This window comes from Harpia harpyja, chromosome 1, assembly GCF_026419915.1.
Source record: "Harpia harpyja isolate bHarHar1 chromosome 1, bHarHar1 primary haplotype, whole genome shotgun sequence".
In the NCBI taxonomy this organism is placed as follows: Eukaryota; Metazoa; Chordata; class Aves; order Accipitriformes; family Accipitridae; genus Harpia; species Harpia harpyja.
Genome location: NC_068940.1, coordinates 86,166,400 through 86,180,233, shown reverse-complemented (window position 1 = coordinate 86,180,233; position 13,834 = coordinate 86,166,400). Strand labels below are relative to the sequence as shown.

Here is a 13,834-nt window from a genome sequence, read left to right as displayed (position 1 = left end):
ATGGAAGTCTTGACCAAATGGACACTGTGCTTTGAGTATCCTATTGACTTTGGGACTTCTGTAGGATTTGGGTGTAAGGAAGTTGTTCCAAGAATTCTCCGTCAGCAGCATTGGCAGATATGACTGCATGTCACATTGCTGATACCAATGCCTGTGAGTAAGCGATCTGTGTTGGCTGGTTTGGGTTTTGATGAAGTCTGTTGTATTGCAGCTTCATTGTTGTTTGTGCCTAAAATGACTAGATTGAAGCTAATCTGCCTGTATGCTTCAGTTATGCCTCTGTTGCCCAGAGGAATCCTTTAAACAGCTACAAAATCTAAGTCTGCTGTGGTTGACCATTTCTTGAATAGTGCAAGGACAATGCCTACATCTGCAGGTGGTCACCCAGGAGCTATCACAACCCAGTAAGAGTACAGATGGCTGGCAATCATTCGCTTGTCAACTTTTTGACTAGCAGGGGAACTGGCCTAAAACCAATGGGTGGGTTACTGGACACAAATTGCTTAAAGAAGTAGTTTAAGAGGATCCTACAGTTTGCTGCTCTGTGTCCCAGAGCAAGGTATTCACCTTAGGGTTTAGGTTTTCTTTTTTTACCACTTCAAACTTAGTTGCTATGCTTTACTTCTTTCCAACCGTACTCATTCAGCAGCACAGATGCCTGCCTTGCTGTTTGAACTTCTCTGCCTTCTTGCCCTCAGAATTGGCATGCCTCTGACTTACTTGTCTCCTAACCTTGGCTCCTCCAGTTCCCAACACTTGTCTCTGATCTGCTGGCAGATAACCTAATGTAAATCAACTTATTGGGGAAAATTCATTCATGTCTTAGTGCAAGATAAAAAGGTTCTGCCTGGCAGTGAACAGCTTCCCCTGCCAAACTGGAGGCATTTGGTGGAGCATTATGTACCTTGCCACATACATATTTTCTTGCTTTTGTTATAAAATTACACGTTCACAGCATGATTGATATAGTCTGCACAGAACAAATGATGACTCAGGTTTAGTTAGGGGAAAAAAGGAACATCGTTAACCATTTTCAGGAGCTGCTCTATCTTGTCATCTTCTTTCCTGTAGTTGTCTACATACGTCCAAGCTGAAGACCACACACACAAAAGTCTGAAAAGTGTTAGAAAAAAAGAGGTTCCTGGTGTGTCTTTGACACAGTGTGTTTCAGTGCTCACTAAGGTTCCAAACTTCTTTCACTGTCACATTATCTTCCCAAGAGTATCCTATCTACCAGTACTTTGGGTTTTGAAATCTGCTTTTTCTCATAATTATTCTCCTGATTTCACTTTTTCCTTATCTCTGAATAGTGAGTTCTACTGCTTCCTGTTTTCTTTCAAGCCAAATAACTTTCCAGTTTTAACAGGAAGTCAAAATCAGTACTAAAGTAGCTCTGCACCCTGCTGTCCCTCCCTGTCCCGTTAACTCTCTCTCCTCTCGAATATAAGAAGCTGTCTTTAGAACGTTGCAGTAATTTGTGTTCTTTTCTGTTGCTATTCTGAAATATATTACCTTGTAATAAAAATTCCCCAGTAATCACAAAACTTGCTCGCCTGGATGCATTTAGCTTTCGCTTAGAAACTCCCTCACCCCTTCGACCTGGCAGAGAATTGTAGGAAAATTCTAAGAGATCTTTCCCTTCGCAACACCTTTATTGCTAACTTCATTTTTATACCATAGTTTCTTGAATATTTCTCTCTTGCGCATTTTTCTGAAGCATATTTGTTCTTGTAAAATGCAGCAACTGTCTCCTCTTTCCTTTGACAATGCCTCCTAAACAGGCTGTCCCTTCCATGTCAGTATCCCAGTCTTGCCATACTTTTCACTAAACTTTTCACCAAGACTGTGCAATAATAGTTATGTAAAAATTTTGTGTGTGAAATCCTCAAGTTCTCCCCATCGATTCTGCATGCTCAAGTGTTTGACACATTCTCCTTTAATCCTCGTCCTCCTTGTTTCTTTTATGACTCTGCTGTACTCTGTCTTTCTCTCTTCCCCATCAGATTCCATTCCTTTTACAAACATCCAGAAGCAAATTTTAAGTTGTTCTTAAAGATGTTTTCTAGAAATGTTTCATGGAAATAGAAGCCATCATTTTGGACACAATAAAAGAGTTAAAAATATTTTTTAAATGGCTTCTACTGAAAATACATACATAGAGAAAAATGACCATGCCTGCTTTGTTAAATTGTGACATCTTTAACGTGGACCGGGTTTTTGTAAACTAGAAATATATTCTGCCAAAACAAGATGTAGTACTGAGCTGAAAAGGAAGGAATGCTGTCAATCTATTGCACTTCCAAGTCTTTATTAGATGCTCTAATCTTCTCATTTAAATATGCAGAAACATCAAGTATTACCATAATTCTTAGTTCTCTGTCAAAGCCAAGCTCTCTCTTTGCTGGCAGTTATATCTGAACAGGGATCAGTTTTATTCCCAGAAAATCTGTGTCATGAGTGTGACCAGCCACATAAAAACAGCTTTCTCTTGCTCATAACTCTGGAATGCTGACTGTTAACAATAAATAGAGCTAACGGGGCAGAAGCAAATGATAAGAACAGATTAAAACCATGGGCTTTATGGCAGTGTCCTGCATCCCCGCTATGCGATCCAACATCAATTTATCTCTGGATCAGGTGCTCTGGTCAGACTAAATATTTTTATTTTTATTTTTATCTGTTAGCAGCTCAGACATCCTGTGAGTTTGTGAACCACACCCTGGAATTCATTCTTTCCATCCATTCTCTTTTCCCTCTCCTTTTTTTCATGTGGTAACTATTGGTTTTCCTCTTTGTAGCCAAAAGTAACATTTTATTGTTTTTTGTCATGGAAACACTCTAACTCGTTTTTGTTCCAGCCCTTGTGAAAGCATCTGATTAATTGAACTGGCATAAAGGAGAAAAGAAAATACACTCCTAACTGTAAAAAGCATGCCTTTGACTGTGCTTTTTATTTTGAAACTGTGCAGAAGGCTGTTGCTGAACAGTTAACAATGTAAAGGAGACCCACAAACCTCATATTTCCGTCAATATTTCTTCCCCATCCTTAATTTTCTTCCAACAGGTCAACTCTAAGTATTCGGCTTGGGCCAAGTTCATTTCTGAGGTAATACTACAGAAATCAGCAGGGTTTATGTCAGAGCTGGGTTTGGTCCCCTTGCCCGTGGTGTGTAGATGGCCCCAGGGAGCTCCAGGGATGATGTGAGAGGCTGGTCCATGATGCTTATTAGATGCATATTAGAAACTCCTGCTGTTTCCTCTGCCACATAGCTTCTCTGGGCTGGTTTAGATGATTAAGAGCATGTGTTCCTGCCAGTTCTCATGCTGTGGTTCTGACTCAGGGAGTGTACCACAAACACATTTTAAAATTCAGATTTTGAACAGACTTCTGACAAATGCAGCTGTCATTGGGCCTCACATGCAGCCAGGCAGTAAGATTTTGCTAAAGACACTGAGCTTCCAGAGGACAAACATGCTTCTTGCCCAGACTGTGACTGCTTCATTACAGATTCTTAATCTGAGCTGTGATTTCATCCATTCTGACTTCTCTTGAATGCCTTGAGACAATCGATTGGACAGAGAAACCATTATCCATTCAAGTCATGCAGCCTCCCTGCAGAATGCAAAAAAGTGCTGTCTCAGTCAAAATTGAAATGTTTAAGCTATTAAGCCTGTGTATTCAGCCACTAAAACAAAATACAGTCTTCTGAATATCTAACAGGCTATGATGTTTGTAAAAAAATTAATTCCTTGTTTCTTCTGGGGATGCAAGCTTCAGCTTCTGAGATCTCACATTACCCTGGAGTCACTGAATATCTTTTGCAGTTAAAAAAAAAGTTCTTTCCCTTATACCTCTAACGGCAGAGCAGTGTCAGGCACTGTGAGCAGTTAGTGAGCACAGGACCAATCAAATTATGTAGGAATGCACTACACAGCCCTGGAGGTGGTGGGACTAGCTCAGCTATTTGTAAAACTTGCTCAGATATTTAGCTTGGACAGAACCCAAACTTCTTTTGAGGTTAAAAAGTATCCAGCAGAGCTTATTAAAATACTGAGTTTCCCCTCATCTAGAAGAGATCAGAGGCAAAAGGACCATATGGAAGGTTGGTTCTTAATGCCACATTGTGAGACAGATTCATGGATTGCTTTTTTTGACCTTTTTGATGTTTACCAGACTAATAAAATATTGCTGCAGACTTGGGATGCTACTGGTGGGAAAATCCTGATGGGATTTGTTGCCTTATTTTCCTATTCCCTGGTTTTGTTGTTAGAACTTGCCATTCTCTAGTTTAGCTTTAGGATTTATACATAATATATGCTGATACAATGAGAAGCTATCTATTCCTAGGTCAGTTACTGAAAGACAATAGCACATTATTTGGTGTATCTCTTTAACAGTTTTCACATTTGAGGTTACTGTCAAGCTGACTTTTGCAGCTGCTATCCTACCAGGGACATACCATTGGAAAGCGGGAGACCCTTAATATCAGGTGACATTTCATTAGCATTAAGAAGCCTAGAAAATGCAATCATTGAAGGCACTAGGCACCAAAATCATATGTCTGGTTTTGAAAATTGCACTGAAGCATGTGTGTTTTCTTCAGCTTTGAGAGGGAAGACTAAGGAAGGTAAGCCAGTTCCAGCAGTTATAAATGGGCTCAAACTAAAATCCCACATCTCTTTGGGAAAACAAGGAACAGGATTAACAAGGTTTCAGCACTGCCATCTAATTCACTTGAATTGGTTTAAAAATGCATTATAGAGTACACAATACTGATGATGATGTTGATGAAAAGAGTGTTGGTTTTCTGGTTTATAACTGCCTGAGGGACACTCTTCTGAGTAGGAAATAATCACTCTTAAAAGTAAAAACCTGTCTTCCGTGGGAAATATGTGTGATATATATCCTTATTTCCAAAGAAAATGTAGTTTACTTGACCAAAATCCCATAGTCTGGATGTTGATTCTGCCATTGAAGTCAATAAAATTGCAATGTTTTTTGTTTTATCAGAAAGAGTGATGATATCTAGCCCCAATTTAAAAATCAGCCTTAACTGTGCCTTTAAACATAATGGGTGCAAAATATCAGCACAAGTTCCTGCAAAGAGATATAGTTTGTTTGCGCAAGCACACAAAAAAATGTGGTTTTATATCTCCTCAGAAACAAGGTGCTAACCCTGGAGGGATGAGAGAAGAAGAATGTGGTAAAGTCCCCAAAGCAGAAAATTCTTATTTAATGCAAGGCTGCTTTGAAATCATCTAGAATTTCATACTTGCGCCGGGTGGTTCAGATACCAAGTAAACCTGCAGAGAAAATAACTTTATTAACTACTTTACATTTCAAAATGTGGAATCATTTCAATGTTCAATACTTACAGATTTTTTTTTTTCTAGCTAAACAGTTCTCATGTATTCTGTGTGTCAGACAGTCTCTTTGAAAAACTTTGACAGTGTTTCTTCCATTTCTAGGTCTACGGTGGCCCTGATTTCCTCTCTCCTAGACTAGCCCAGCTGTGTGTTTCAAGATCAGCACAGAACCCACTGCAACTCTCTACTACTGGCAATTCAGCCATTGTCCGTTTCAAGACAGATGCAGCAGTGACAAGGAAAGGTTTTAATGCCTCCTGGCAAGAAAATCCAGGTGGTGAGTATACTGATTAATACCAGGAGAAATTCAGGAAGTCTGAGAATCACAGATCAGCCATGCAAGCATTTAAAGTAGCCAAACAGCAGCATAGGACTGAAAACTGAAGGAGAATTTGGGTGTTACTGGATTTGGTAACACTAAGAGATGCTGAAAACCACACAGAGGAAAGAATTGTCCAACTAGCTGAAATCTAGGCCTATTCAGGTATTTTGTAACAGTCTACCTTGTTGGGGTTTCTTCTCTGTGTAATTAATCAAGACATTCCTGTAATCAGAAAAGAACTTTTGCGTGCTAGCAGTTCTCCCTACCCACTCACCCACCCAGAGTCCTTTATTAGCTGAATGATGCTTTTGGGTTTAAACTGTAAAGTGAAAAATATCTGAGAACGTGGCTTAAGTTGGAGAACTTGGTGGACTCCAAAAATATTTGGAGTGATTAGTAAATACTTGAACTCTGTAAGGTTCATCCATCCTCCATGTGATTATTTGTTCAAAGCTTTACTGGTAATCGGTAAAAGAAGAGACATGATTAAAAGACCCAACCACATGTCTCTACATGGGAGTTCTTATGAAAAGACCAATTATCAGAAAATAATTGCAATGAAAAGTGAGGAGAGGCAGATTTTAATTCTTGCAGTATTGGTTGATTAAGCACACTGATTCATTAGTTTGTCAAGGTTTATACTTCTCCATGCTCACAAGCTTTATGAGAAAGGCACACGATTTTTTTTTTTTTAATAAAAGAAGTCTACAATCGTCCTTTGAATTAATCCCCTTCTGAGATCTGGCGGCTTATTTTGTCTCCTTAGGCCACCTGAAGCTTTCTTATCCGTTTACAGCATCTTGCCTGTTGTACTCCAACCCCCCTCTAGCCGCTAAAATACCCACTCACCAAAACGCAATAACAGTATAGTTTTTATCCTTCCAGCAGGCTGCCTCCATCTACAGCAGTCGTTGTCTTTCTCTCATCCTCCTCCGTCCCTTTACAACATATAAAAGTCTATTTGTTTGTGTTAGTCCTATTGAAAGCCCTGGTACTTTCCGCACAGAATGCACCATTCCTGGCTATTTAGATATTCATGAGCACTGGAGCTGTTCTGGTCAGAAATACCTGAGGGTGGAGTCATAGAATCATAGAATCATAGAATCATTTCGGTTGGAAAAGACCTTCAAGCTCATCAAGTCCAACCATTAACCATGCCCCCTAAACCATGCCCTGAGTCCTCAGGAAACCCTCAGCTGCATGGGTAGAGAAGCAGAAATTTCAGGCTTGCAACTGTTGTACTGCTAATGAGGAAAGTGGAGCTCCTAGCTGTCTTGATATTTTCAGAAATGTTTTTCTCACCCCTGTGCTCAGCTAGGCCTGGTCATTGCTTTCTCAGTATGGTAGGTCTGTGGCATTCGTATGAATGATATTTTTGATTGTTTTTACAATATCTAGGATAGAGGAATACCAGCACTAATGTTTCAGCCTTTACAACATCTACTACCAGCCTGGGGCTAGAAAGAAACATTACTCACAAGCATTGTTGTTGCATATTCACCAATAATGATAATGTTATACTTCCCTGATAGCCATTTCCATTGATTTTTGTTGCGGACAGGACACTTCAACAGTTGGAGCACTCATCTTACAAAAGTTCAATGTAGGAAATATAAAGATGGTGTTCTTCCCTTTGTTTAAAAATAGGGGTGGAATCTCGCTAAGCATAAAAGCTTGTGATTAAAACTGATTATGTCTTTTTCAGGCTGTGGTGGTATTTTCCAAGCTACCAGTGGGGAAATCCATTCTGGAAACTATCCTCAACCTTATAAGAACAACACAGATTGTTCTTGGCTTATCCAAGTTGACTACAGCCACAGAGTCCTATTGAATTTCACGGATTTTGACACTGAAAATCACCCTTCGTGTGACTCTGACAATGTTGCAGTAAGTAGCAATAGAAATTTCAACAGTTTCCTTAATGAGTCTGGTGAAATGCTTGCAAAAGAGGAAGCTTACTGTGCAACCTAGGCTGCAATTGGTTTCAGACTGGTAATTGCATAGTCATATTTATTCAGTGATGAGCTAAGTCTTAAATTTACAGCTAAATAGTTATCATCTAGTTCCCTTTGCTTCACCAATGAAGCAAGCTTCCCGAATGCATTTCTGCATTCTTCCAGGTTCCCACTTATATTTGGAAGGATCTTTTCTTGAAGGCAGTGCATGCTGCATCCTGGCACCACGTTTTTCCTTTTGGTGGTATCAGTTGTAGTTAGTACTGCGGGAACAACCTCATACATAGATGACTGTTATTATGACACCCTTTCCCATTTATAGCTCAATTTACCACAGCTTGCTCCAAGCCATAGTATGGACTGCCCACATATATAATAGATTGCCCACACCCTGTTACAAACTCAGGAGAGAGGGAGGTCTACATCCAGAGGGGATTGTGGCTGGCTGGTTTTCTTTATGTATGCACTGTGTATTCAGGTGCTCCTCAGCTGTCTGTTTAATTGCTTCATTAGAGCCACTGCTCTCTTAAAAGCTTCACATTGCTGTTGGTTTGTAGGCTTTTGTTGATGTCACAGAAATTCAACTTGCTGCTCTATCAGTGCACAAAACCGAAGAAATCTCCACGTCTCCACTTGGCCTTTTGGGAGCAGGGACATGATGACACTCAGTATAAAGGCATGTGTGATTAGTACCAGGCAGATGAAACAGTGGCCGTAGCCCAAAACCCAGCTCTCCTTGATAAACTGTCATTCACAGAGAACTCAATTTGGCGTGAGCTGGGACTCTTTTGAAAACAGCATCAGTTTTAACAGCATTGCCTTGTAAAGCTTTTTTGTACTGAACCAGAAAAAAGGAAATGTGTCCTCATTTTGCTGAGCAGAACTGAAGATTTCATTTGGCCACAAAACATCTTTGTACAATGACTGTTCTTTTTTTTTTCTGGTTCTGAAGCATAGGGAAATATGGTTATGTCTTTTTATTTAAATTGTTTAACTACATCAGGGGGAATCACTGAAAGGGAAAATCTATTGGAAAAATCTCCAAGTCTTCTGTGGTATCACACAGGAGTAGAAAATCAGATTGCCAGACAGAAACACAGGCCATCTGAAACGGCAGTACTGGTAAAAATGCCAAAAAAAAGTTCACAAATTAAGTGCTAAATTCTGAAAAGACCTGAAATACAAGTTTCTCTCTTAAACCTGATGCCAATGGATGTATGTACCTATCTAAACACTTTGTAGAGTACTGAGCTCCTTGCAGTTACAGACACAACACCCATTACCTTTATAGGCCGGATATAGGCACTGGGTTTTTAATCACTGAAAGGCATCAGTCCTTCAGCTGGTAGAGGAGATGGCTGTGGCAGAGCTCTGCATGAGCAATGTTTGCAGACGATTGCAGTGCAGTGACAGCCCTTTTCCTCTATTGCCGTATGAGTATCTGTTGTTTACTTCTGCTTTGGGGTTTTTTTTGGGGGGGGGGTGGAGGAGGAGGAAGTTGCCCGTCAGCCACAGCTGTGCAAACACAACTGAAGCAGCAATGTGAGCAAGGAGGGAGATTTAAATTTAATGCAGGCATCAATCACTGTCCACCAAGTGGAGGGTGGTTTGAAAATGGATGAGGGAGAATGCTGATTTGAAGCTAAGAGATAACGAAGGGCTCTGAGGCTCTGGTGTATGAGGTAGAGCAGAGCTCTTCAGTGCTAATGTAGGGGGACCAGCAGGGCAAGAAAGGAGTGGATGGGGTTTCTTTCTCTATCTGGTACGCCAATAAGCAGAAAATCACTTGTTACCAACACTTGGATGTGATTTGTGTTCATCTCATTCCGATGCTTGCTATATGCCTCACACAGTATTAGGAGAAGAGAGTGAGGGACAGAGAGTGCCTGGAAATACATAAGTAGATGTCTGACCATGAATGGTTTAGGAATTGTGTTCCAAAATCTGCATAAATGGAAAATATGGGCAGCTAAGGAAGTTGGTGGGTTGTTTTTCTCTCTCTAATATAGGAACAACTACTGTGTATGAGTAACACAGTGGTCCCACCCTTTTCTATTTCTTAAATTTTTAGTTATCTTTATGGATTTTATTTGCTCTGTGAGTTCTCTTGGGGCTCCCCTCCACCCTTGAGTGTACCAATGGCCTTTTCCTTCATCCTTCCCCTTCTAGACCCAGTCATTTTTCCCTGAGTTATGACTCGAGATTTTTTTTTTTAAGTATTTCTACCATAAATTCCTTTCTGTGGAGAACACATGAAAATGTATTTTTTTTTCCTGTAATGTTTTCCATTGCACATTTGTTATGTGAGCAAAATGGAGGGAGGGAAAATACTCATGTCTGCTGCTTCTTGGCTATGCTGCAACTCCAAAAAGCCCAGTGCGTTTTTCAGTTCTGCTCAATGATTCCACATGTGAATCTGAGCACAGACACAGATTCTGCTAAATTAATTCTAAGCCTGTAGCAGTAACCCACGGTGTAACTGCTCTGAGCTCCCTCTAGAGTCAATGGATGGAGTGCACAGAGCGTAGTCCAGGCCACCAAAAAGCACATTCTTCATTCACTTAGCTGCCTAAATTTAGTTGATTCCTCAGTTTCTATGCCTCAGTTCTGTACCTTATCTGTTCTCAGAACAGATGAACAACTCTTCATCTGCTAAATGAGGACGTATAGCCTTTACTTTCTCTGATCTCAAATATAACTCCATTATATTCTGTAGAAAGCATAAGATCTTTGAGAAGAATTTTTGCTCTCATTGTCACCATACATAAGGAATAAATTTTTAATTTATCTTTGTGTATCAGCCCATTTCTATCTGGAGAGTGTGTCTTACAACAAACAAATTTGTTTCTTTGAGGGAAAATAGAGGGAAAGAAATAGTGAATGCACTAATTCCTGTATTTCTTGCCCATTTGTTTAACGGGTATTGTATCTGACGCTACACCTGGAGTGCAGGTCAGTAAGAGTTTCAAGTATTTGGAGACTTGAGGAGGATGTGCCTTGGAAGGCAGAGCTTGTAGCACAAGGCACTGAAAAGGGGAGGGAGAAATAGTTTGTTCTTTTCAGTGGCTTTGATTAAGTAAATGTTATTTTTCTTTCCTGTTGCAGTACAACAAGTAGTACACAGGAATGTAGAAATGTAAGCCTCTGGGAGCTAGAGAGGAGGTATGACTTCATTTATTTCAGGTGCTGGCAGAGAGGATCTTCCAAGAGAGGACAGCTAGAAATATGCGGATTTTTTATGGCTCAGAAGACAAAAAGTATCTTTTTGTCACGTGCTTTTGCAAAATGCAGGATGCATTTGAACAAGAAGGCAATGAGTCAGTTATGTTCATTGTGGAAAGGGAAGAGCAAATTGCTGCTATGCACAGTGCAAATGAAAATTTGGCTTTTAAGTTAGCAGATGCATCATTTTCCTTTACACATGCAGACACAGAAATGCATTTCTTAGATGTTTTCAAAATAACTTTAAGAAGCAGCAGAGAGACACAACTCTTTCCTGAACTACTGTGTGAATATTGTGGTTTCTGATCTAGATTCAAGACTGAAATCCTCCCTATAAAACAGTTTAAGATAATAAATACCAGGTGAGCAAAAATGATGCAGCCATACAATATCCATGTGTTACTGTTCCTGCTTAACTTGTAGCTGCCGTAACTCCTGAGAGTTGCTGCTGTATCTCACTAATGCTTATGCTGAACTGTTCCTTGAATCAGATTTTTAGCAAGTGTAAAGGCTAGGAATAATTTCTGGGTTTCTGACAGAGGAGACAGTACTGTTCTTCAAGCAAGCTGCCCAGAAACAGCAAATACACTTGATTTAGAAAACATTCCTCTGACTTCATGCCCTTCGCCCAGTATTACCACAGAAAGACTTCTTTATTCCAGAAAGCTCTTAGAATGAAATGCCTACTTAGACTCTTATGTTACTCATCCTTAATACCTTCCTAAGTGAGACAGCTCAACTACTCGAGTCTCACAGCAGTCCATGTGTCAATGGTCATATCCTCAGCTGTGCAGAGTGGCACAGATCCATCAAAAACAGCAGTTTCTGCGAATTGTAGTCAGGGCCTCTCTTTACCCTCTGTCATTGCAATGCTTATTCTCAGTTCTAGCATTCAGATAAAATCCTCTCACTACTGTCTAGGCAAAGACAGTACCTTAATTCCTAAGGATTATTTTGTTAGTCATTGCTTTTTTTCACATTCCATGGTTTGTGGTTTTTAACTCCAGGCAGTCTGATTTATATACAGTATATATGTGCAGAAGAAGAATAAACACTGCACACTATGTATTAAAAGGCTGATTGTGGCAGGATACCAAGAGAGAAGAAAAGGTTGAATGGATGGATATTTTGGGTCTCTCTACCAGGTATTCATTTTTACAGACATCGCAGTACACTTAATGCTCTGTCACAAGGTCCCACACAGCTAGCTAGTGTTATAGGCCCAAGGGCAAATGTTTAATTCATGAATACAGCATTGGCTATGTAGGGTATGTCAGTGGATTAAGCAGGAGTTCTGTCCTTTGTTTCTTAGCTCCGAGGTTTATTTGAGACAGGTCACCTTTCTCTCAGCTACTGTTTTTATATATTTTTTCACTAATGCTCTCAAAGGCCTTTGAATACTGGAGGCAGAAACGTTGCATTGTGTTAGACAGTCTAGTTAGAAATTTTTAATTCATTGGTGTTGCATTGCACAGACTTGCTGGAATTTGAGGCATTTTGAAGTAAAAGAAGGCAATCTTAATAAAAACTACACTTCTTCTAACCCAATGGCATTATTTTGCTCAAAGTGGGCTTTTATATAGCTTTTAACATCCTAGCACCTCAATATCTTCCAGTCCTCCTATCCACATTTTTATCCATATTTTTCTCTATTTTGCTATAGGAAGCTGAGTCACAGGTTATATTAAATGACGTGCCTATGGTACTGCAAGACGTTAATGCTGAAACAGGAACTGAATTAAACTCTTGCTGCTGCCCAGTAGCCCAAAGGCTTTTCCTCTGTGGGTCATGCAACTGCTCCTGGCTCCAGTGCTTATCATTTCTGAAATCAGGCACAAGGACTCTGAGCCTGGCCCATGGCTCCAAATAGAGCAGCAACAAATCACATCTACTGGAGTGCTAAGAAAGATTAGTGGGACGCTTTGAGGCTGTGGCGATTTTCCACCTCTGTATTTTCTCTTGTTATAATTTTGATGTTGCTTAATCTAGAAACTCATCGGTTTTAACTTCACTATCCTTCTCTTCCTGATTGTGAAACAGAGAGGAAGGAAACAAAATTATCAGCTGTAAAGGGAAAAAAGAGAAGGCAGGCATTTGTGGCAAAATTAAAAGTGAAGTTTTGTAAAACCGTCTTTGCTTTCTTCCTCCCTTTTTTTTACTTTTCTTTACCATCTGCTTAAATAGCACTTCCTGTATATGTGTGTAATTCAGCACCCTAAAACTAGTATAAAGCATAGATATATGGACTCTGATCCTTGATGCTAGGTACATGTATCTAAAAACCATAATCCTAGTCTCTTTTTATAGATAGTCATAGCTCCCACTGGTGCACTAGTTGCACATTAGGGCCAATTTAGAAGTCTTTACTGATGCAAGATGTAGGGTTTAACTCAATAAAAGCTGCACAGGAACTCATGTTAGCCATTAACAGAAAACAATAAACATATGGGAATATCTGGATTGTTAAAGGTTGCTTCCATACCAGATATACACAGAGGAAGATGATTACTTGATGCATTTTTGTTATAAAGGCTACCGTAGCTTCAGCCTCAAATACATGCATTTTTTTTAAATGGCCACAGAATTAAGATAAGCAATGCATAGTTTGTTTGCATTGCCCATACCAGGGCTGTGTCAGGATCAAAATGTATGAAATATAAGAGAGGGAGAGAAATAAAAGTCTTCTCAGTACTCCTATTGAAACCAAATACTCCATTTGATCTTTTCACAATAGGTATTTGATGGTGCTAACAATGAAGCACCACTTCTTAGAAAACTCTGTGGAACACAGCATCCTCCTACTATCACATCCTCCAAGAATCTGATGTACATCCGACTGCGCTCTGATGCAACGACCCAGCACAGGGGCTTCAGTGCTCGCTTTACTGAAGGTAATTTCATCATTTACATTAATGCAAATTTATCTAATCACCAGTTTGTTTGTATTAGGCACAATTTTTAGCACAGC

At 39.8% G+C, this 13,834-nt stretch overlaps 1 protein-coding gene across 1 annotated transcript in view; it reads left to right on the top strand.

The window, feature by feature from the left end:
* Positions 1-13,834, top strand: part of CUBN (cubilin) — a 149,054-nt gene that overhangs the window by 67,702 nt on the left and 67,518 nt on the right. The window contains exons 30-32 of the mRNA XM_052803346.1: positions 5,470-5,644; positions 7,395-7,576; positions 13,601-13,757. Of these exons, the coding sequence (XP_052659306.1) occupies positions 5,470-5,644; positions 7,395-7,576; positions 13,601-13,757 (514 nt within the window). The remainder of the gene's footprint in view (positions 1-5,469; positions 5,645-7,394; positions 7,577-13,600; positions 13,758-13,834) is intronic.